The 24,511-nt window shown below is 41.6% G+C and overlaps 1 protein-coding gene across 1 annotated transcript in view; it reads left to right on the top strand.

The window, feature by feature from the left end:
* The window catches only part of NAA30 (N-alpha-acetyltransferase 30, NatC catalytic subunit), a 20,036-nt gene extending 192 nt beyond the window's left edge, over nt 1-19,844 (top strand). Inside the window, exons 2-5 of the mRNA XM_041413307.1 lie at nt 143-1,066; nt 8,547-8,670; nt 10,696-10,751; nt 17,730-19,844. Of these exons, the coding sequence (XP_041269241.1) occupies nt 146-1,066; nt 8,547-8,670; nt 10,696-10,751; nt 17,730-17,867 (1,239 nt within the window). The 5' untranslated portion in view covers nt 143-145 and the 3' untranslated portion in view covers nt 17,868-19,844. The remainder of the gene's footprint in view (nt 1-142; nt 1,067-8,546; nt 8,671-10,695; nt 10,752-17,729) is intronic.
* The last annotated feature ends 4,667 nt before the right edge of the window (nt 19,845-24,511 follow it).

The raw sequence follows: 24,511 nt of genomic DNA, 5'->3' as shown, positions 1-24,511 counted from the left end.
CCCCCCCCCCCCTTCGCTCCCCGCCGAGCGCGGCCCGTGAGGCCGCCGCGCCTCCCCCCCCACCTTCCCGGCGCCCCCGTTGGGTTTGGCGCCTTCCTCCTCCTCCTCCTCCCCGGTGAGTTTGTGTCGGTCTCTCCCGTAGGATATGGCCGAGGTACCGCCGGGGCCTAGCAGCGTCCTGTCCCCGCAGGGGGACACGCTCTCCCCCTTCCCCGGAGGAGGAGGAGGAGGAGGGGGGGCTGCTTCCTCCTCCTCCTCCTCCGCCGCCTCCTATGCCGCCGCCGCCGCCGCCTGCACCGGCGCCCAGGACGAGGAGGCCGAAGAGGAGGAGGAAGAGGAGGGACCCGCGGGCGGACGGGAGCAGCAGCAGCAGCGAGGAGGAGGCAGCGACGGCGGCAAGGGGGGCCCGCAGCACCGCCACCATCACCGCCACCACCACCACCCCCCGCACCACAACCACCAGCTCAACGGCCTCATCAGCCCCGAGCTGCGGCACCTGCGGGCCTCCCTCAAGGGCAAGATCCTCGGCTCGGAGGCAGGGGCGGCCCCCGAGGGGCTGGAGAACAAGCGAGCCAGCAAAACAATGGGCTCCGGACAGCAGCAGCCGTCGCCCCCCAGCGCAGCGCCTTGCTCGTCCCCCCACGCCAACCACCTCCCTCCCCAGGGAAGGACTGCACCCTCTCCTCCTCCTTCTCCCCCGGCTAAAGGGGACAGGAGCCAGCCTGCTGCCACAACCACGACTGCTGCTGCTAAGACTGCAGCCCGCAATGGGCTGGCAGGAGAGACTGGCTTGGAGGAGGAAGAGCAGGAGGAGGGGGATGAAGGAGGGGAGGAGGAGGAGGAGTCCCTGCAGCTACTCTCCGGGTCCTTAGCAGCAGCGTGCAGTTTGAAAGGCTCGGGAACGGACTGTCAGCCCGAGGAGGACCTAACGATACGATACGTCCAGTATGAGTCAGAGCTGCAGATGCCCGATATCATGAGACTGATCACCAAAGATCTGTCTGAACCCTACTCCATTTACACTTATAGGTATTTTATCCACAACTGGCCACAACTTTGCTTTTTGGTAAGTGCCGGAGGGAAGCAGGGAGGGCTGGAGTTGGGAGTGGTTTGGGGCTGGGGAGGAGAGGATGGAAGGGTTGGCGTTTGTGGAATTACCTTTAATAGTCTTTTTGTGGGTAAGGCCAAGGTTTTTTGGAAATGCCTGTCCCCCTGTGACCCGTGCAGGTACAAGTAAAGCACGTGCCCGAAGTTCTGCATTTGTTAACACATGTTTTAAATGGTGGGGAAAGGGTTTGAGCACAGGGCTAGGATCCAGGAATTCAGGGCTTCTAATCTTGGTTTTGACATTGACTTTTGTGACCTTTGGTAGCTCATTTTATGATTGTCTCAGTTCCTGAGCTTGGGTTTAAAAAAGAAAGTACTTAGTCCACTAATGCCTTGTAACTGCTTGCTAATTCTTGCACAATGGTTTTAAAACTGACTGAAGCAGGGTTGGCACATGAATGTTAAGTGATAGGTGGAGAGGCACTGTGAAAGGTTTAGCAGACTTTTTGATCTGTGAGCTTACTTTGACAAGGACAAGTCCAGCTGTGTTGCTTTTACAGGTGTGAGAGTGCTCGCAGCATGCAGGAATTCTCTCGTTGGCTCCCTGCACTAACAGCATATTAAGTGTTGTATTCTTCCCAGTGCACTGTTGAAAGGCTGCTTTAGCTGCCCCCCTGCCTTCCTAAATATTTGGCACTTTTTGTGTCTCAGTTGCATGCTTTTAGGATGACAGTGCATCCACAGGTAAAGGAAAGTGAGCAGAAGCTGGCCTGAGGAGTGTACGTGCATAAAAAGAGCTTGGCTGTGCTTGATTTACTCACAGGAACACTCACAGCTGCAAAACAGAACGTTTAGGGGAGTTTGTGGCACTTCCTTGCTAAAGAAAATGATGAGTTCTTGTCTCTTGATGTTTTAATTAAGGCTGGACACCCCTCTGGAAGGTGTGATTTAGCCAGAGCCAGGACACCCTCCAGTTCAGGGGCAGATCTGAGATTTGGATAGAATATGGGTACAAGAGGTGAGGCTAATGGAGTCCATCTGGCCTTCAACTTCCTGAATGTTCCTGGTTTAGGATCTGCTAGAATTTATAGCAGGATTGATATGGTTCATAGGAGCATTTTCAGAACTGTACAGAGGGAATGCAGTAGGATTACAGGAAGTTGAGCAAAGCAAAATGTTGACCTTCTGGAACAAAACAGAATATGAAAATATTGGAGAGCATTGTTGGATGCAAAGTCATGTTTGCCATTACAAGGATGCTGATCAGAGCACAGTGATGTTCAAACACTGAGCTCTGCCTGTGACAGATTTACCTCATACTGAGAGTAAAATACTCCAGAGCTACAAAAGTCCATCCTTTGAGCTTCAGGTGTAGCCCTGGTAATGCCAGGGAAATGTTGGTTACTCTTAGATCACAATGCATTTGTTTAGACTTTCCCTCATTATGGGTTTTTTTGGTCAGGGAATAAGTGGAGAATTTTGTTGTGAGAAGAGCAGTGACAAGTTGTTTGACAGAGAACTAAAACAGATGATTTCTAATAAGTGCATCTAAAGAGTAAGATATCATTCAAGGGAAAGAAAGCTTATTTTGTAGTGACAGCTTCATTTTTTGATAGCCCTAAAGAATCAACAAAACTTTTCTTGAACTCAATGTATTTGCCATTTTTTTAGAAAGGTGAAACAATGTGAAGTACATAAAAGTGTAGAGAATAATATATGGCTGTGGATGTCTAAAGCCAGCAAATTGTTATCTGCTTAATAATTTGAAGGTCTTGCAGCATGCTGAGTCAAATTCATGTGTGGAGGGGTTGGGGTTTTTTTGTGACTGGTTTTAATATTTTTGAGGTTTGTTTCTTAGAGGATGTCTCGAAAATTTTCTGATCTATAAAATATAATTTGTTCCTGCAGTTAATGGACTCCTGAACTACTTCTCTCTAATAAATCACTTTAAAATATTTATCTTCAGTCAGGGACTGCATATTTCAATTAGCAACAAGTGTCAGGATGGTGAACGTGCAGCTTGGTGCCTGATCTCACAGAATCATTTGATTTAATGCATTGTGGCCCCACACCCTTCTGGTTTCAGGTTTTGGCTGGGTTTTGTGTGTTTTGGGAAGAGGGGGTTAGCCTGTGATTTGACTGTATTTGGAAAAAGATCTGCAAGGGTTCAGCCAATTCCTTTGCTGAATTTCACCATCACCATTTGAAAACTCTTCCAGGGCACATTCACCTGTCTTCCCTGTGCTGTCATGGCACCTTTCCTTTCCTCTCCCCGTGAGGGGAAAAGACTGACACCACTGAAATTGAAGATGGGATGTGTATTTCCCCTAAATAAACAGCACTTGTCTCTTTCTGGTGGGTTATTTGATGAACCTCTAAACCATAATTTCCCTATTCTGACAATGCAAAGCTGATTTCTGGGGACGTTATTAACTTTACTGCATGCATTTGAAACTTGCTCAATTTTGGTTTGGCCTTCCCAAGCTGCCCAGTTGCTCTAAGGGCTGGTGCATCCCAAGCTGGTGCTTGTTTTTCCTTTCTCTTCAACTCCCTCTTCCTGCCTTGTGCCAGCCCCTGTGTTGCTGTGATTTTGGGAGCCAAGATACCCCTCTGACCATCATATAATTGTAAATGTGTTTGTATTTAGCTGTTTTAGGGTGATGCTCTGTTGGTTTAGAGCTCCAAATCTATTCCTGTAGGATGTCCCAGGCACTGGTGCAAGAGGGGATGTGGGAGTGCACAGCTGGAGGGAAGGCAGAGACCAACCCTGACTGGTCAGTACTGAGCAGAGTTTTTCAGGCTCAGAGCACTTCCTACCTGCACACTCAAAGAAGGAGTTGATATTCCACTATGAAAGGACCTGGAGATACTGGAAGTCTTAAAACCCTGTTAAATTCAATAGCTAATTTATGCACATAACTGTTATCCTGACTTTGGGGGTAGCAGCTTGGGAATACTGCTCAGTGCTGAGGTGTCCCACTGCAGCACTCTCTGGACTGTGGCAAGGTAATAACGTTTTCCTCCATAAACTTCCAGTGGAATGTGTCCCTGTCCATGGCAGGGGGTTGGAATGTGATGATCTTTAAGGTCTTTTCCAACCCAAACCATTCTGGGATGTAAAACTCCAGCTGTGTGCTTCAACTCACGTTTTGCCTGTCTTCAGAAGAGCAGGTTTGCCCTGTGTGTTAGGTGTGGGTGCCCAGTAAATGCCTGGTTTTTACTTATTCTCAAAAGATCTGTCAGCCCAGTTTCTCCTCAAATGATACTCACTTCTCTCTCAAAGAATGACAGGGGCAAGGGGCATCTTGTGTTTCATGAGAAGTATTTTTAAGCAGTGTTACATCTTTGTCCCCAGATGGATTGTAAATGCATTTTCGACATTGTAGCTTTCTTTCAAAGTGGTTTTGAAGCTTCTCATCTTAGCAGTGCTAAAGTTCTGAAGCTTTCATTTCAGACTGATAAATTAAATATTTCAGAAAATTGTTTTCAAAATCCTTTAGCGTGGGAGAGGTGAGCTTAGGAAACCTTGCTCTGTGCCAGAGTTTGGATAAGAAAAAATGTAATAAAAGGCTGAGTGTTGTAGCCTCTCCTGTAATTCACTGTACCACTCAGCTGCCTTTTAAGAAAAATCTAGAAAATCTATGCTTTTATTGGGTTCTTAACTTTGCCACCAGCTATAGCAGCATTTATAATTTAAACTTTCACAAGTTTAAAAATAACCTATTAATTCCATGTAAGTGGTTTTAAATGTGTTGTAAATCCTAAATGACTGCAGTTAAGTCTTGTTTTATACTAATGCTTTGCATTTTTTGAAATTGGATTTGATTCAAGAGTCTTGGTGTGTTGAAATTAAGACTTGTAAGACATCATCCCTGTTCTTCAGTTGTGGAAAACCTGGGGCTTAAAGGAAGAAAAGTCAGGAGGTTGTCTGAGAAGTCTTCCTGGTCTCATGGCAGACGTAGGAAGAAGAAGTTTTGAAGGAGAATTTGCAAACTTTGTATTCCAGTTTGTTTTTAGGAGTGATCACACTTTCAGTCTCTCACTGAAGTCCCTGCAGCACCTGAGCAGGTGACAGCAGCCAGGGCAGCTATTCCAGGGACTGTTCCTCACACAGGAGGGAATTGCTGCTGTCCAGGTTCATGGAGGGAAGCAGAGGGAGGTGGGGATTTGCCAGGAACTGGGAAGAGCTGTGGCTGAAGTGGCAGAGCGAGGTTAAAACCATTACCCTGAGTGTATCCTCTAATGGCACTCGGTAACACGATCCCTAAATGTGAGCCAGCTCCTACCCAGCTGTGCCTGGGATACTTTGGGATGGACTTTGGTGCAGGTGTGAAAGGAAAAATGCAGTGCAGCAGTGCAGGTTCTGCTGTGTTTGAATTGCAAATTATTTCCCTTTTGGGGCTAGTTGGCTGTTTTCATCTCCTTCAAACAAAATTCATGGGATCTGGATATTAAATGCATACTCAGACTGTGGCTGACAGACATAATGCCATCTTTGATAATGAAATTAATACAAATTGATTAATTCTATGAAAAGTAATGTTCTTGCTGATTTACAGACATTTCTCCACCAGCTCTTCCAGTATATTAAAATCTGCTTTGTTTTAAGCATTTAAACTTATTCATAGGAACAAAGATGATGCAAATATTGGATTTGGATTCATGTATGTTAATCCTGCTACTAAGAACCTCCTATTGGAGTAAATCTTACAGTACTCTGTGGAGTTTATAATATATAATACTGACTTAGGCTGAATTCTGTTTGTAGAAAATTGCATGTTTAGAAGTACTCTCGCATACCTGAAAGGAAAATTTGGCCCATGGTTATCTTTTCCTAAATGATGTTGTGTGGGAGCTACTTTTCTTCCCTCCTCACAACTCTCCCTATTTCAGTCTGGGTTTTTGTTGTTTTTTTTTTTTTATTCACAGTTTAGCCTTCTCCAGGAAATTAAGTTGCAAAGTTTTGCATCATTTTCGTTCAGGTTCATTTCTAGCTTTAGATAAGGTTGAAAAGAAGGAGAAAGGAGAGGAAAGGCAGCAAAACCCCCTCTAAATGAGGTGGAAATGCAGCACTCCCTTTGTGAATGGAACAGCTGTAGATTCACTGCCAGATTTACCTGCCTTAAGACAGAGAAATAGATTTAAGGGTTTAGAGAACTGGTAACAGAGTCATTCTTTATTCAGCTCTCTGGCAGCAGTGGTAAAACCAGTGGGTATTTGCTTCTTTGATCACTGAAACAAAGTTCTTTGCTGTTCATTTAACATTTTAAATATATGATTCATGAATATAACTTTTCAGAAAAGTGCTCTGGAAAGAGCTCAGGATATGAAGAAAGAGCTCAGATGTGAAGTGTCTAGATTGCCATTACTCCTGAAGCATGGAAAAAAAAAATATAAATATATCCTAAAAATTGTCCACATAACTGTTTGGATCAACAGTTTGCACGTGTTCACTCCAGGGCAAAGCACAACTATAACATTATAGCATGCTAGTTTGTGGTGTGCCTTTTTTTTTTTTTTTTTTAGTGAGGTATAAGATTACATCTAGGTACTCTGCATAATTATAGCAATGTTCTGAGCAGTTTGTCTGATGATACTCTTTATTTAACTCCCTGCTTTTCTCAGGTCTGAGCCGAGATACGGAACTTGCCTTGAGCTGAAACTTTGCATGCACTGTTTGAGTATGGGCACAGCTCCTCTTTTCTGTGCAATAACCTGTGTTTTGGAACAAATAAAAGACTGCTAGGAGGCTCTGTGTTTCAGTCCAGTTAGATCATGCTGGAGATTTTGTTTGTTATTTTAAAAACCACTCGTTAGATTGTTCAGGGTTGTTCTTGGATACTGCTGAAATGTGTTTTCCTGCCAAATAAAAACTTAGCAATAGTTATATTTGCTTCAGCTCCATTAGAAATGGGGTTATAATCATGCTGTATCATAGGGCTTTGATACTGCAGCTTATACTTTTTTTGGCTGCTTCATTTCACCTTTGCTGCAGCTCCTGGTTGACAGCTGACTTGGTTAATAACCCACATCCAGGTGGAGATGCTCAAAGACTTGATTCTTTTTGGGGTGAAGAGACTGCCTGCAGTACGACCTGCAGGAAGGAATCTCCTGTCCATGGAGCTTCAGCCTCCAAGCTGTGCACGAGGGTTCAGGTGGTTGAGTTTATACCACAGGCTTTGCAGAAATCTCCTGTCCATGGAGCTTCAGCCTCCAAGCTGTGCACGAGGGTGGTTGAGTTTGTACCACAGGCTTTGCAGCAGTGAGCTCTGGCTTCACAGGTGGCTGCTCTGAGGCCTGGCAGTGCTGGCTCCAGCAAGTCCTTTTCATTTGACATGTCTTAGAGTTGTAAATTTGGATTATGCACAGCTCTTGTGGCAGCACATGCTTGTGCCAATCATGTGCTGTAGTCCTGGTGTAGCTGCTGCACTTGAGCCCAAGGCTGGTCCTCCCTGCAGGTCTGTCAAAGGCTGTGGATCCACTCACACAGCCATATGTAAAGTTATGAGTTTCTTTTTATCTCTGCCCATCTTTCCTGAGTGCACAGGAATTTGTTTTCCCTTTGGATGCTGTCCCACTCTGCAGCATTACTCAGTTTTACTGCTGCAGGTTATAATGTCATTAATCCCTTGTGCTGCCTAATCCTTCAGTTAACATGACTTAGTTTTCCTTTCTCTCATGATAAAATTTTGGTGAACACGGTGGGTGTGCAAGTGGTTTGCTGAGTGTTTGAGGAGGAGTTGGGTCCTTTCCTTTTTGGGGTTTTTCTTGTTAATATTTCAGGATGCCTACATCTCCTTGACCACAGTTACTGTGACAATGCCACTGGGATTAACTGCCAGTGCACAGCTCTTAACAAACAAAATCCCCCAATAGTTAAAATGTGTGAAATTAACTGTGCTTTTTTGTTTGTTCTCTGGGTGTCATATGACTGAAAACGAGTGTCTAAAGATTAAATGCAGCAACACTTTTCTCTGATCCTTTGTGGCCTTGACATTAAAACCAGACAAAAATTAAGCATGTTATCTAGCACAGCCCTTATACAGGAAAATTCAGAGCACTATAAAACAGGAATGGACATTTTTCCTCTGTAGAAGCCCATATCAAAGGGTAATTTATGCCTTAACCTGGTCTTTTATTTTATTTATTTTCCCTTTTATTTATTTATTTTCCCTTTTATTTATTTATTTTCCCTTTTCCCTTTATTTTCACACATGTTATTGCCTGAAGACTTTGTGAAATGATATTGTGGTTCTCTCCAGGAATAATTCATTGGTTGTTAATTTTCCTGGAACTTTATTGGAATGTAATAAAGCAAATTAAGTCTTTTAATCATAGTAATACTTTTGGAGACGCTTTTCAAATTTACGTCGTTACCTTTTCATAGCTTTAACAAATTCTGTGTGGCTCTTTCACGTGAAAAATGAAGTGGTTTACTGCTTTTGGTAGCACTGTGGATCCCAAACTGAGAATTCCATCCGTGTATGTTTGTCTTTAAGGCCATGGTAGGTGAGGAGTGTGTAGGTGCCATCGTCTGCAAGCTGGATATGCACAAAAAGATGTTCCGCAGAGGTTATATAGCCATGTTAGCAGTGGATTCCAAATACAGAAGAAAAGGAATTGGTAAGAATAGCCTTTTTTCTTCTTTCTTCTTTAAATCCTCTCTGCCTGGGATAACTGTAGCTGTCATAAAGATTTAAGCTGAACTGAACTTCAGGATGTGGTGCTTTGTGTGTCATCCTCGCCTTACTCAACCACACGAGCTCCCCAGTGGCTTTTCTGATTTTGTTAAAATAACCTGAAATGCCCTGTGAGGTTCACACCTGGGATGTGATAAGGCTAAAAAGAAAGGCAGGCAGCAGCCCCTTACCTCTGCCTCTACCACTGCCAAGTAACAGTGGGAACTGCTCTGTGGTTTTATGTGTGCCCTCATCACTGTATTTCCATGTTGTGTTCAGGCTCCTTTTTTACAGTGAACTTATTTCCTGACTTCCCCCTATAAATTATGCATATATTACCCATCAGGGAGAATGTATGGAGCTCATTATTGTATTAATCAGGGAAGAAAAATAGCTGTGTATTGTTACTTGAATGATTGAAATGGAGATCTGTTTTGTTGGGAAGGTACGTGGTAAAGAAATCACTCTTGGCAGGGAGTTTGCCCTTTCTCATTAATCAGTTTTGCCCTGGTGAAGGGATTTTCATTCTAACTCCAGTTAGCCAAGTTGGCTTAATTAAATATCTGTTCTTATGGAACTTAATTTTTTTCATGCTGGTTATTGTGAAATTACATTGTGTAAGGTTTTTTTAACTAAATGTAGACGTCAGCTCCAAAGCTTAGAACTGTGCTTCACCACTCATCCACACTGAACAGCTCATGCTTCTGTGATTAAAGACAGAAATTACTTGCAATCAAAAAATACAGTGATCCATTGCAGAATGTATCATTGTGTTTGCTTTCTTCCAGAAAAAACCCTCCAAAAAAACACATTACCACGACTGTTCAAGCATGTGCAGATTTTTTTCTTTCCCCAGTGCAATTCAAAAGCCATTGTTGGCTTCTGTAGTGGAGCAGAGGAAGAGGATACTGAGGAATCACTGTCTCTCCTTTCCTTTTAGCTGAGTCATGAAGGAGTCTGCCATAATTTAATTGCAGGTGCTTGGATTCAGAAGTAAATAAGAGCTAATGCTGTTATTATGAAGATCACTGCAAGACTTCTCCCTCATTTTAGTCAGTTTGTTAAATTAGAAATACATACATAGAATTTGTCTTTAAAGCCTTGCTTACTGTAGCATTATATATGTTGACTTTTTTCCTACGTTTGCCACCTTGCTGTTTCTCAAAGAGTGCTGTTAGTCTGGAGACCTGCTTTAAATGTAGAACAGTTTTATCATCACATTCAGTGAAAATCTTTATTGATTAAAGTTTTGAGAATATTTTAAAACATTCTGTAGATTCCTTGGGGTTGTTTTTACTTTTCCATAGCCTTCTTATGGAAGTGAGATTTATGCAATTTCACTGAGCAGCAGTTTTTTCCACTAAAAAATTTGAAATGAACTTTCAATTTCACCCCAATTCTACAGACAGGTAGGGATATTACATTTGTAAAACCGTGGTGAAATAGATGAAAAATAATTATTTCAAAATTAAACTAATGATTGACTTAGGGGAAGGGATGGGCTTCAAGAATATTATTAGATACTAGCAAACCCAAATGGGAGTGAGCCATAAAAACAGTGGTTTCATAAGTTCTGTTACTAATACAAGTATTTGTTTTAGTAAGAGGAAATTCCCATGGAAGATGAATGTCCTTCAAGCACATGCCAGCAGATTTTGACTTCAAATGCAACTAAAAGGAATGAATCACATCTTGGAAAGCTATATTTAACACCATGTTGAGCAGAGCAGCCAGTTTCTAATATCCTTGTGTTACAAGAATCTTGCACTTGAGCTGAGTCTCTGGATAACTTCACAGATTATTTTAGTGTTCAAACTTGAGACTGCAGCTTGACTGCAACTCCTTGTTTTTCTTTCCTCCCTGCTTTCCCCAGGTGTCATGTCATGTAGGTAGCACACATTAGTCATATATAAACTGGCATTTTTGTTTTGCACTGCAACTCTGACACTTACTGAAATCTGTGTTTCAGGTACAAACTTGGTTAAGAAAGCTATTTATGCTATGGTTGAAGGAGATTGTGATGAGGTAAGATTTTATAATCAAAACTTTCATAATGCAAATGGTTTGCACTCTGTTGTGTGTGGATTCATTTCACCGGTTTTTCTTCTACAGGACTTTTTTTAGGTGGGAAATAAGTTGGTAAGAAGCTCCTTTATATTAAAAGGGAAAACAACCCCAAAAAATAAGTATGGCACAAATAGGAGATGAACTGTCTAAATTTGTCCTAAGTGCTGAAATTCAGCAGTTTACACTGTGAAGCTGCCTCAGCCTTCACTCAGGCCCGTTTTCCTGCGAGGGCCCCATCTGAGGTGCAGCTGAGCAGTGGGATGAGCGTGTCCTGTGTGGCCCTTCAGAGTACAGCCAGGCACAGAACAGTGTGTGCTGTGCTGCTGCAGAATGTGGATTTATCACAGCCACTCATCAGGCTGTTCTGACACTGCACAGGGCAGGGCTGCAGTGGGTTTAGCACAGCAACACAGACATGCAGGGAGAGCGACTGAACCACTGGCAAACTTCCCTGCCCTACAAGTTGTTACTCTTTCACCAGATTGCAGTTCCTGCTTTTTTTTTTTTTAAATATAAATATATACATAAAGCAACTCTGTTGTTATATGCCTTGTTTAACTTGTGAGGAACTCTTCATCCATCCATCCATCCATCCATCCATCCATCCATCCATCCATCCATCCTCCTTAACCAGGTTATCTGTCCCTTTAACTTCCAGCTCCTTGGCACAGTGCAGTTGTTCCTGATGTGTGAGCACTGTCATTTCAGTGTCACAGTTAATGAGCCTTTGATCTCTCTGTTATCTCACTTCAGCTGCTCCCTGCATTGTCCCACTGCTCCCTCCATTGTCCCACTGCCCCGTGGGGAAGTTTCTTATGCAAAGCTACAATTGGTGTCACAGGACTTTTGGCACACACTCTGGTTTATTTTTCCACTTATGTTTCTCTTCCTGCAGCATCCCAGCCTGTGCTCTGGCTTCATTCATTGGGAGATTTATTCTTCCTCTCAGATCCCTTCATGCCTCTGCTTGCTGCTGTCTTCTTCCCCCTCACCTTCTGATTTATGTTGTAGTTGGGCAGTACAGTGCAGTCTGTAATTCTTTTAAGTTCTTTATTTTGGCTTCTTGCTTCTATCCTGGTTTCTAAAATGCTTTCCTCTAATCTCTTTTACTACTTGTCTACACTGAACTATAATAAGTTGGTTGGTTTGTTTTCCCCATTGCTTTCCACTATGGTTTTGGGTTGATTTCCCATTTCTAGACTAGTCAAGATTTTCAAAAAATTGCAAAATACTTGAGGATCAGGGTTACAGTGTTCACACCACAGCTGCAGAAGTGAGATGCAGAGAAGGGAAGTGAATTACCCACTGTTATTAGAGAGTCAGGACTAGAACTGGATGTTTCTACTCAAGCTCTGAGTTGCAGTAATTACTGTATAATTTCTGAATGTCTGTGTGCTACTCCTGATGTAAATTCATTTCTAGATTGGACTATCTAACAGGTGACCTCTAACAGTAACCTCTTCCATGTCTGTCTTTTTCCTCTACCACTGTCACATTAATCCAAGATCCCTTTTTGCTGTTTTTTTAATCTCCATAAACATGAAATAAATGTGGTAAGGGTTGCAGGTCTGCAGTGAGGTCTCATTAAGTCTTAGTCACAGATTTTCCTCTCTGGTGCTGTATAAATGCTTTGGACCAGGGGCAGAGGGCATTTCTCAGATTCTCTTTATTCAAAGGCACTGTAATTCAGACTCCTTGAATTGTGTGCTGAATGGGGGCAGCCATGGTTTTGGAACTGCTGTTTCTAGAATGATTATTCCAAACTCATCCTCTGCTTTTTGGGGGTTTTTGCACCAGCTGAGTCTTGTGCTGGCACTAAATTTTAAAGTGGGAGCCCTTTAGGGAGCATGGAATACGAGCAGAATTTTACTGATTATTTTTCTGCACCATCAACTGAGGCATACCCACACTTAATTTTATTTATGTTTTTGTTTAACATAGGTTATCCACAACCAAGCAGCCAATGTTTTCATGGTTTTTGGTTTTTTTTTTCCTTTGCCACCAAGTAGGCTTCTTCCACATACCCAAAATAGTGCAAAATAAGGATGTTTGTTACTTGTACTACATGATGGAGTGCTGAGCTTTCAGTCAGATCAGAATCTGAAAAATCTAGCTAGGCACCCATGAAAAGCTCTGCCCAACTCTTGGGTCTCACCAGTTTTCACAACAGTTGTCAGGAGATCAGTTTCTGATTAATTGATGCTTAAAGCTCATCAAACACAAAGTAGTGCATCACAATAATTTGTCTGTGTGAGGCGTAGAAATAGTTTAATCATCCCTGCAGCTTTTAAGGCATTTTTCTACATCTTTTTAATAAAATCAGAATCCTGATGAAAATAAAAAGATACTGCTTTTTGAGATAAGATGGAGTGCAATTAAAAACAAAATGCTATTTTCTGAAACTTGCTTGGAATAGGATTAAAAACATGAATATGCAGCTGTGGGTGTTGTGAAAAATTTCCAAAGGCTGCTTGGAAACTCTTCCCTTCAATCTAATTATGGAATAGATGCAGTAAATAGACTTAATTTTAATAATTTGTGGCATATAATCTGATAAATGCCTCACTCAGTGTGTTGCTTTTCAAAGTATCACAGATTTGGCTTTGGAGGTACCAGCACTGAGTCCTGAAAAACAAAGGATTTATACAACACCACAGATGAAAATCTTGACAAATCACAGCTGATAGGTGGCATTTCAAAGCCTGCTGCAATGTTCTGGTGTTTAAGGACATTTTTTTCCCCTGTGGGCTGTTTTAGTAGGAATAAACCAAGGCAGGCCTATGGAATGAGTGGTTTACAGTGGTCAGCACCCTGCCTGAGAGGCAGAGTCTTCCTCAGGGGTGTGGAAGATTTTCCCTGGGAAAGCTGTGGAGTGAGTGAGTGAGTGAGGAGGTGAATTGACTGGAATGGAATCTGTGTGCAGGGGAGGAGCTGGCCATGGAGCTGGCCATGGCCTACATTAGAATAGAAACCAGGGAAGTGATCTGCTGTTGGGGGTGGGTGCTTGAACCAGAAATAACCTTCAGGCCTGGAGAAAGCACTCACACAGCAGCTTCCAGCTGGACTGCCTGCATATAACATTACAAAACTTAGGCATCTCTGATTTGTTGGGCTTTTTTTTTTTACCTTTGTGACTTTCTCAAGTATTTGATGTTCATGAATTCTGATATTTGGGGTAGTGAACTGTACTGGGCTGAGTTTTCAGTGGATCACAGTGATTTAGGATAACTCTGGGCTGGTTGCATAGAAAAGGGGAACTATGGAAATAAATCAGGTGAAGGTGAATAGTTCTACTTTCAGCTCCAAAGTTTTGGAATTATTTTTCTTCCAGTTTAAAAAAGAAAAGCATGTGCTGACTGCAGCAAGGTGGGTGTCTGGCTGCTTTTTGTACTGTTTTTGCTGGCAAGCAGTTTCCCAAACCTCCACAGCTGAAGACCATCCTCTGGAACTGTTACATCCCTTAATTACAAGTAGAAAGGAGGAGTTGTTCATATGCAGGTTTTCCATCTGTAACAAATGACTGAGGAATCTGCATCCATTGTATGTGTATATATATAGATATAATAAAATTTATAATATATATTATAAATAAGAAATATAATACATATTATAAATAATATATATAATATACATTATAAATAATGTAATATTTCAGTAATATGAAGTGAATGGATCGGTAACTAATGGTAAATAATGAAAATAAGACTCCAGTAAGTTGGACTTCAAAGACCTTTTCTAAATAAAAATGTAGAACATGAAAGGGAACCACAGATTCTCATGGCACTTCCCATTGGAACTTCAGGGTGATTTAGAGTGGGGATTTTGACCACACTAGTAGGTGTGTCATTTTAATTCAGCACCACACTAGTAAAAATGAAATGTGTATTTTTATGGAATCCTATTTGAAATCATTACATTACTGATATTTTTACTTTCTCCTTGATCTACAAAACATAAAAAGTATGAACTTTAGATTTTGGGTAGTGCCTGTCTTTGAAATTTAAGGCAGTTAAATTGATTAAGGACATTGGACAACCTCTCTTGAGTCTGATGATCTGTCAGACTTAAAAGTAAGAATAGCAGCCTCCTGTGTGAGTGCTGAGAGGACTTTCTTCATTTGATTTGGCTGTATCCATTCCATGACTTGGGTTTTAAACTTGAGTTCCTTCCAGAGTTTGAGCTGAAGAAGCAAGAAGGCTTGACCACTCCAGTTGGCTTCAGTTCAGGAATAAATTAAAGGTGTGAAAATGTAGCAACAAGGAATATTGCACTCCACTCTTAATATAGAAATCTTTTTGCTTCTAAACCCAGTTAATGTTAGAGTTGAGCTAAAATTTTTGGTTTATGAAATTTAAGATAAAAGAGAATGTCACAACCTTCAGAAAGTTGCAACTTGAGCAGAAAACGCTGTTAAATCTAATCAGAGCTTTGCTGCCCTTCGGGGGGGTGTTGCTGTGTTATCAGAGGATTTAACAGGCATATGTGCACAACAAAATCGACCCACAAGAGCAGAAATAAATGTAACAATTGAAGGTTTGGAGCTTGATTGAAAAGCTCACACAGGAAGAGATGCATTCTTCACCAAAGGAAGCTAATGAAATCTGAATAAAATATGCCTGTGTTTCCTTTTGACATAACAGGAACATGTCTTCTGCTGCAGTATGTTGAGATCAGGGAATTACTTTTCATTGTGCTGAGACTTCCTTAGAAATACCAGAGCAAATCTCTTGCATTTGCTTTCAAGATGAGCATTCACTCAGGTAGTGGGATTCCAACAAACCTGTATTTCAACATTTAACCACTCCCTTCAGCTCAATCACCTGCAGTGCTGGAAGTGTTTTAGCATTGCCAGGTGTTGGTGCTTGCAGTTGAATAGAGTGTTGTTACATCACTGCCAGGTTACTGAACCTTAGAGAGAGTGAATGCCCTTGGTAGCTGAGAGTTCAAATAAATAATCCTCTGCACAGGTCAGATTCCTTCTTTGGAGTCAATGTTTTGTTTAAATTGGAATTAGGGAGTTGTACAATGTGTAGAAAATAGCCTTCTCCAGCAAAATTATGGTGCTCCCATAATTTCTTACAGATGGATAGTTACCCATTTTAATGGATGAAGGATGTTAGGAGTACTCCATCAGCCCACAGGACTTGCTAGTAATGTTCTGGGAAGTGCCAAACAGAGGAATTCAATCTCTCATTCTTGTCACAAAACTAAGAATTGAATTAGGTTGTCTTAAGTGTTCAGCTCCAGCACTGCCCTGCTGTATTTTAAGAACTCTGATGTTTAATATTTCAATGTGTGACTCTTAGTTCCTTTTTGTAAAACTAACTGTTTCCAAGTCTCATATTCTTCATTGGGTTGTTATCCTCAGCTTTATTGTTCTTTCAACATCCTTACACTGAGAAACACAGGTGGAATTGCCCATTGGAATGTGGCAGCCAGAGGTTAGACTGGAGGTGTCCAATAAGATTTTAAAATACTTTTAATGTATATATTTGACTCAAGTTTCAGGCCACTCTAACCACTGGCTGCCTCCCCCTTTCACACTGGCCTAGCTGCTCCTCAGACTGCAGAAAACAAACCCTGTGGAGAGAAAAGGGAAAGGTTTTCTTCCAGGTGGCTTTGGAAGGAGCTCAGGGACAAGCCTTGAGAGCTGTCAGGAGAGGCCAGGGGGAAAGGAAGTGGGAATGTGTGCCTGAAGGAAAGGAGGCCACAGAAGCCATAAAGTAGATGGACTGTAACTGCTTTACAAATCCAGGCTGATATTTGGTCCTGTATTTTCATTCTATGGTCTTTCTACAGTGACCATCAGCTCCAGTTTAATATGTGGATGTTCACTGCCAGGGGTGTATGGAGCCCAGGCCTTTTTAGTTCAGTCTCTGTTCTTGCTAACAGCAGAACCTTAAATTATTGAGTTGGACACCAGTCAAGAGGCAGAGTTAGTTTTTATTGCATGGAGGCGATGCAGGGCTTGTCAGTTATGGCAGAACTCTGTTCAGTGCATGTGGAGAAAAGAGAGAGAGAAACAACTCTGAAAAATTCTGAAGTTTTGTGATTAATGGCTTGTTAAGGCCAGTGTAGTTTTTTGCCTGTGCTTGAGAGTTCTGAGACAATTTTGAGTCTTTATTTGGGCTACAGTTGGACTTGGGTTTGGTCTGAGTTATTACTGGCAGGTCTTTCTACAACTGAGATCTTACCAACAGAGGGGGAAAAAATATGGAAAACTCTGCTTGTCCTTCTGGTGTGCACTGTGATTTGGGTTTAGGGTATTTGCTGGTACCAAGTTGGATCAGGCTTGGAGCAACATGGGATAGTGGAAGGTGTCCCTGTCCATGGCAGGGGGTTGGAACTGGATGATCTTGAAGGTGCCTTCCAACCCAGAGCACGCTGTGATTCTGGTGCTGAGCACAAATATTCACTGCAAATGTTGGGTTCCACAGCTCGTGTCAATTCAAAGCTTTTATCTACAAGGAGTCAGGGGTCAAAGATATTAAATCATTTAATCCTCAAGTGCCAAGTTCTTGTGACATGTAGAAGTTCAGTTACTCACTCAAAATATGTTTTGGACCCTAACCTGTTTGGTAGCTTGGGTTTAGGGGGAGGATGTTTGGGATTTGTTTGTTGATGTGTTTTTTACCCTTGTTATGAGGTGGTGAACTGAAATACTGTTTACAGCCAAGAACTAAAATCTTGAACGTTGTTTACAATTACAGTTGTGGATGAACTGCTGTATTATATTTTTTTTAATGTGGAAATGGATGCTTAATGTGGAAATATTGCTTAATTAAGTGAAGATAAGAAGAAATTAATTCCATTCACTGCTAACAACCATACCTTTAAATAAACCTTTGGAATTGGTTCAGCAATCGTGTACTTGCCACTGCCGACTAACGCGACACGCTTTTTTTTCTTTCTTTTTATTTCTTTTCTCCCTTAAAGGTTGTATTGGAAACAGAAATCACAAATAAGTCTGCTTTGAAACTTTATGAAAACCTTGGTTTTGTGCGAGACAAGAGGCTGTTCAGATACTATTTAAATGGAGTGGATGCCCTGCGTCTGAAACTGTGGCTGCGTTAGGAGACCCCATCCCAGCCAGCAAGCGACGTCCCAGCAGCGCAGAGTTGTCCTTTGCATGCAATGCAATTTGTCCCAAATTGCTTTGCAAGGTGGACTTTTAGTACTTTCCATGCAGCTCTTAAACCTGTCAGTGTCCCATTGAGTGTCGCACACATTCGTTGCACTTTGGCATGGCGCATTTGTTCCGAATTAAAGCCGATTGTCTCAGACTCCGAGTCCTTTTGGTACCAGCCAGATGTGCCAGGTGATAGCCAAGATATGTTCATTCATTTGCAAGTCTGCTGACTCTTTAGGACATCCACACAGTGAACGTTTTAGCAGAGAAAACCTGGATGGGAACGCCGCTTTTGGTTCCCGAAAATTCAAAATAAAGCCAATGTAGATTGTAAAATTCTATAAGTATACTAACATTTCATACAAAAATTGCCATAGTTTTCTGGGGAAGAAGAAGAAAAAGGAAAAAAAAGGCTTCAATTTTAGGTTTTATTTTTCAATATTGAATTTTTCCATTCTTAAATATTGGTACCTCAGTGATTAGTGAATGAAAAAAATGTATTGTAGGGTGGGGTGTGTGTTACAACAAGTAACCATTAAATTGCGTCTGCCAGTGCCTGTATAGATAAGTATATTTGTCTTCACCTCTAAGTTTGGAGTGCATGCTTTTATTCTTTTACTTTCTTCAGTTGTCTTTGCAAGAAAAAAATAACAACCTGCTTTTATTTAAATTCTGGATTTGATAATAAATTATTTCAGATTTTTATAATTTGGATACTTCTCCCAAACAGGGGTTTGGAAGGCCCTTCTTATAGCACGAAGTGTAAGCTATTTTGAAAACCTTGAGTAGCTGCTAAAAGAACCTGGTGGCACCAGTGAATCTCTGCTGGGTTTGGATGCACTTTTGTCATTAAAAGAGTGAGGGACTTCTTTTAAAAGAAGATATAGAAAATTAATGTAAATTGGTATGATTTTTATTTAATCAAAATTATTGCTAGAAGCTCTGAGAAACAGCTATTTTAAGATAGTTGGAACAATTTTTTTTTTCAGATTCGGATTGCTTTGCTTCAGTGTTCTAAAATGCTTCAATCTTTGGTTCTTGGTCTTGGAAGTGAATTTCAAGGTGTATCATATTCATTTTCAGCTGCTCTCATTTTCTCAACTTACATGAGCTAAATTATTGGGGGAAATTTCCCCCTCTAAAATCAAAGCAGCGGGGAAGGAATTCTGTCTCTCTTTCTTGCATTCACTCTTGCTCTGTTTTTCTTTCTTTTTTTTTTTTCCTTTCTTTATTTGGGCTTGCATAGGTTTTACCAATACCCATCAATTTTTTCAGTAATGACAGCGTCAAGGCTTTCTTGTTCCGTGTGATTCCATAGCCCAGGTCTGTGCATCAGTTGGGTTGGGTTTTTTTTTTTTTTGTTGTTTGTTTTGTTTTGTGGGGGTGTTTTTTTATTTTGATTTTTTGGGGGTTTTTGTTTTGTTTGGGTTTTTTTTTTTTTTTTTTTTTTTTTTGAAAGACAAGAATAAAGGTATTAGGTGACTTGTGGAAGCACCTCTGTAATCAGAGATCTCAGAATATTCAGTTGGAAGGGACCCACCAGGATCAAGTCCAGCTCTGAGGTGAATGGTCCTCACAGGGATCAAAAGGATGAACTCTCAGTGAATCCACTCTCATGGAACCGAGCGAATTCTCCAGATTTGCCTTACTTCACTTTTTTTTTTTCCTTTTTAAACTTTGGTTTGAGTCATGAGGTTTGTTTGGGGGTTTTTTTTTCGTTTGTTTTCATTTTTGCTAATTACTGTACACTAAAAACAAAACCAACAAAACCCCTACCTCCAGTATCATTTGGAAAAGAGCCCTGTGCAGGAAAACTGGATTTGAGCAAAGCCGCCTTTTGCACAGACCAATCGCACATGGTGATGGACGTTTCTTGCCATGTACAAATCATGAGTTGTATTTGAAAATAAAGATTTTTAATGGAAGCTGGCCCTGCTGAGTTTTCTGCTTGTAGAGACACCATCTGTGCTGTCGAGGGGCTCTGTTCCCCTCAGTAAAGAAAACTCATCCTTAAAAGGGTGCCCAAGACAAAATGTTGGAAGTGGGGTCTGTTACTCCCAGGACGTGCTGGAGCTCATCCTAAAGCCTGTGTGTAGCCACTGCTGCCTTGTGACACCATAAAACCTCTTGTTACCCTGCTCCCTCAGGGCTGCCAGTTTTTCTGGGTGGCTTTTCAGCAGTTCTCATCAGTGTTAAGGCTTCAATGTTGGTCGCCAATCCCTTGAGTCAGGTTTCCCTCAGCTGTGGTCCGGGATGTAGGGACTGCCCTGGAGCTGGATCAGGGAGGTTTCAGACCTTGCAAGCAGCTCTTGGGCTTGTTTCACAGATTGCAAACTGGGCTGCCTTGTGTGTCTTGCTGGGGCTTCAGTCTGCAAAGCCAGACAGACAAGTTTTCTATTGGTTAATATTTAAGCCGTGGGTGTCTTCAGATTCAAAAGCCGACTGGCAAGTGAGCTGAAATCCCTCCTCACTGCCAAAAAACCATCCCTCTGGAGCAAACTTCAAATGCAATTCTGGTTGGTTATTGTAAGAAGTGGTTGCTGCCATGCCTGTGTTGAAAATACTGAGCAAAATAGGTGTAGATCTCTCCTTTTTTTGTTTTTCAAAGAGCATGTGGCCTGAAAGGTTCTGCCATGGCTGCTGTGTCACAGTTCTCTGCAGGAGACACTGAGCTGCATGTGCTGGGTCCTGCCAAACAGATTTGTTCTCTGTGCTGCTTGGGATTAGGAAATCAAGTGGGAAGCCTTGAATTTGCATAGGTTTTCAAAAGGAGTCTAGCAAGGAAAAGTTGGTTATTTCTCCTGTCTGTTGCTAAACACAGTTCTCTCCCCCTCGCCTTTTTGCATTGACAAATCTAACTAAGGAGTTGATTGCTTTTATATTTAAATTTGCCCAAATGTTGCTACTGGCTGACATGTCGGTCTGGATGTTTGCATTCATGATGTTGTTTTTTAAGAAATGATCAGGTTCATCACCTTCAAGGCATCATCAGATTGGTGTTGCAGAGTATGTCACAAACTATTTTTCAGGGCACTGCAAGACTTTGCTACAACTCAGTGCTGTGTTGAAAAAACTTCAGGTCTTGTATAAACACTGCAACCTATGTTGGAGTTCAGGTATCAGGTGGGCATCTATGAAAATAGCAAGTGTATCTCAAAATACTGGGCTGCTGTTTTGAATGGATTATATTCTTCTGTCCCTTTATCCTTTTTGATGAGAACAAAACCAGTGGGGTTACAAAATGTACAAGTTGTCTAAATACAATGCAGTCAAAATAAATGGTTACGTTGTTTATCTATTTCCTTTTCAAGGGGAATGTTCTAATGCTTGTTTTGCTTTGTCTACAAAATACAAACACACACAGTTGCTCAAGGCCAGGCTGGATGGGGCTTGGGGCAACCTGGGCCACTGGAAGGTGTCCCTGCCATGGTCTTGAAGGTCCCTTCCAACCCAAACCATTCTGGGATTCTGTGATGGAGAAATGGTGGGGAAAAATTTACAACACAAAACTGTCTATCGTGACTTGATTTAAAAACAGCCATGCCTGTGTCAGGGGCATCTTGAACACCATTTATCTGAACAGTGTCACAGCTGAACTGAAATGGGTCCTTTTTTATGGCTGTTAAGTCATGACTAACACAGACACTCTGGATTTTCCTGGGAGGTAAGGAGGGGGCTTTCTTATTTTGGTTGCAAGTAAGCAAGAATTGAGAACTGCTTGCAGCCCTTGCAATGCTGAGAACTCTTCAAAGCACACAGGAGGAGTCCTGTATGTACTTAGAAAAAATGTACTTTTAGAATTCTCTCAAAGTACTTTCCATGTACTTTGAGCTTTATTCCCTCTGCCATTTTGTGCAGGCTCCTAAAACCCTGGGAATTTGCCAGCAGTTGTGGCTGTGTGCGGTGTGCAGGTGACTGAGGGCTGTGACCAACCTGCCAGGGTCTGCTGCTCATCTGCCAGGAGCTCCAAGGCTTTTCTCCTTCCAGTTTCTCTTAGGATTCCTTACAGCTCCCAGTACCTAAAGAGGAACTTTTTAACAAGGGCACGGAGTGACAGGAAAGGGGGAATGCCTTCAAACTGACAGAGGGTGGATTTAGGTTGGAGATGAGGAAGAAATTCTTGACTGAGGGTGGGGAGGCCCTGGCACAGGGGGCCCAGAGAAGCTGGGGCTGCCCCTGGATCCCTGGAAGTGTCCAAGGCCAGGCTGGACAGGGCTTGGAGCAGCCTGGGATGGTGGAATGTGTCCCTGAACATGGCAGGGTTGGAAAGAGATGGTCCCTTCCAACCCAAGCCTTCCATGATTCTGTTATTCCAGTGAATGATTCCCCAGCTGCTCAGCCCTTGCAGGTGGCTGCAGGATGTAACCTCCAGGTGGGAGACACAGATTGAAATTCCAGCTCTGCATCCACCACAAGTTCCACCCTGGATTTAAGAAATTATCTGTCACAGTCAAAACTGAACCCTGAGAGCAGCAGCAAAAAATGTCCTAAACAGCTTCTTAGTTTCTCTGAGAGGTGTTTTTCCTATTTTCTGCACCAGCTATTGCCTTGATTTGGGGCATTTTCCTTAAAAAAAAAAAGAAGGCAAAGCAGGAAAGGAAAATTACTTTCTGCTGAAGTGAATGCTTCTCTCCAGGTGTCAAAGACTGGGAGAAAGTGACAAAGAGGAGGTAGTGGCTAAAGATTGAATACAGGAGCTTAATAACAACCGGTTTTCTACTTTCTATCTGTAACAAGATGCCACCTGCTGCTCTCTTTTGTTTTTTTTGTTTGTAAAATACCAGTTAAGAAGGTTGAAAAAGTAGGTGACCAAGCAAGAAAGATTTATGCAAAGCTGAAGTTATTACTCATATATAATAATAATAATAATAATAATAATAATAATATAGACTTGTTGAATAACCTGAGTTGGAAGGGACCCATAAAGATTATTGTACTCCAACTCCTGGAAAAAGTCTTTATACATTATATTATATTATATTATATTACATTACATTACATTACATTATTTTATATTATATTATATTTATTATATTTTATTCTAGTATTTTATTATTATATTATATCATAATACATTATAACATATTTGTTATATTTATTATATTAATTTTTTAATATTTATTATATTAGATATATATATGTATATATATATATATATATATATTAGCTATATAACCCCTGTCCAGACAGTACCCTTACAATCCCTGCCCTGTCCATGTGAGCACTCTCCTTTCCATGAGTAATTTAGAGCACACAGTTAATTGAATACTCTGGTGCTGCCACAGCTCCCTCCCAAGGGATGGAAAAGGCTCTTAGTCTAAATCAAAATTAGTCTTTAATATCAGCAAGAGCAAACAAAGGAGCCCTTGGAGTTGGGTGCATTTGATGGAAGGAGTTGATGTGTCACTCCTGAGCTGGGCTGAGTGTGCTCCAGCCCCATTGACTCCGAGCAGGAGGCTTTGCTGGAGGAGATAATTACAGAAAGAAGAGAACCAGCTGCTCTTCACACAAATTAAGGATGTCCTTGTCCCTCATCTCCCTCTCCACGCTGATCTGGGAGTCCTGCAGCTCTCCAGGAATTAAGAGCAGTTTCAGGCTCAGCCCTAATGAAGGGCTTGCACCATCCATGGCTCCTGCTGCAGGTCAGTCATAGAATTCACCACAAAATGGGATTTTTTTTTTCTTTTCCAGCCATTTTTTTACTCAGGTGACTTGATCCAAAAGCCTTTTGGTATCCCCAGGTCCGAAGTCTCTCCTGTGGCTGGCACAGGGCTGTGTTTCTTGCAGCAGTAAACTGAGCTTGTTAGGGATGAGTGAGCCTGAAAATGTAAACAGCTCAGAAGGTAAATAAATTGGGAAGTGGTTCAAGCCACAAATGGCAGTCAGCCTTTTCCTGCAAACAGCAGAGATTTTTATCTCGCTATCTGAAAGTGACATTCAAAGAATTGCTCTCTTGGGATTGGAAAAGAAGTTCTTCATTACAGGAAACAGGTCTGGATATGATTAAAAAGCTAAAGTGTTCTCCTTGGGGTTTTTTTTGTTTTGTTTTGTTTTATTGAGGGGAAATTGAAAATGTGGTGATCTCAGTGAAGCAGATTACTCCAGTGGCTCCATTTATGAACTGACAAATGGAATATGGAGCAGACATTTACAGAGGTGCTGCCTTGCATTGGGCTCTATAATCTCAGTATTCTCAGTCTCTCCTACTGTGTTGAAACAGGCCAAAAAATACATTTATTGAAATGTCAAACTTCAATGTTCTGGCTCTGTTCGTGTGGATAGAAAATAACTTTTGTATCTCTCCAACAGGAATTTTGTAATTCTCTGTGAGATTGTTTTGCAGTTCACTGTGTGTTCTTGGAAAGTCCTTTGGAAGAAGTGCTCTCAGAAAACTCTCAGCCTCAAAATCCCAGGAACATTTTGAACCTACAGAAAAAGCCCTTTTTATTTTTTTCTCACAGATCCTGAGAGTGACTTCTCCTGATTTTTCTTCACCAGCTGAAGAGCTTAATCCAAGTAAATAAAAATCAAATTCCGGAAAAACATTTTAAAATCTCTTCTTAATGATCTTTTGCCAGCTTCATCCCTC

The sequence above is a fragment of the Onychostruthus taczanowskii genome, unplaced genomic scaffold, assembly GCF_017590055.1.
Source record: "Onychostruthus taczanowskii isolate IOZ18803 unplaced genomic scaffold, ASM1759005v1 scaffold103, whole genome shotgun sequence".
Classification (NCBI taxonomy): Eukaryota; Metazoa; Chordata; class Aves; order Passeriformes; family Passeridae; genus Onychostruthus; species Onychostruthus taczanowskii.
The sequence above is the reverse complement of the archived record's forward strand: the minus strand, read 5'-3'. Positions and strand labels throughout refer to the sequence as shown.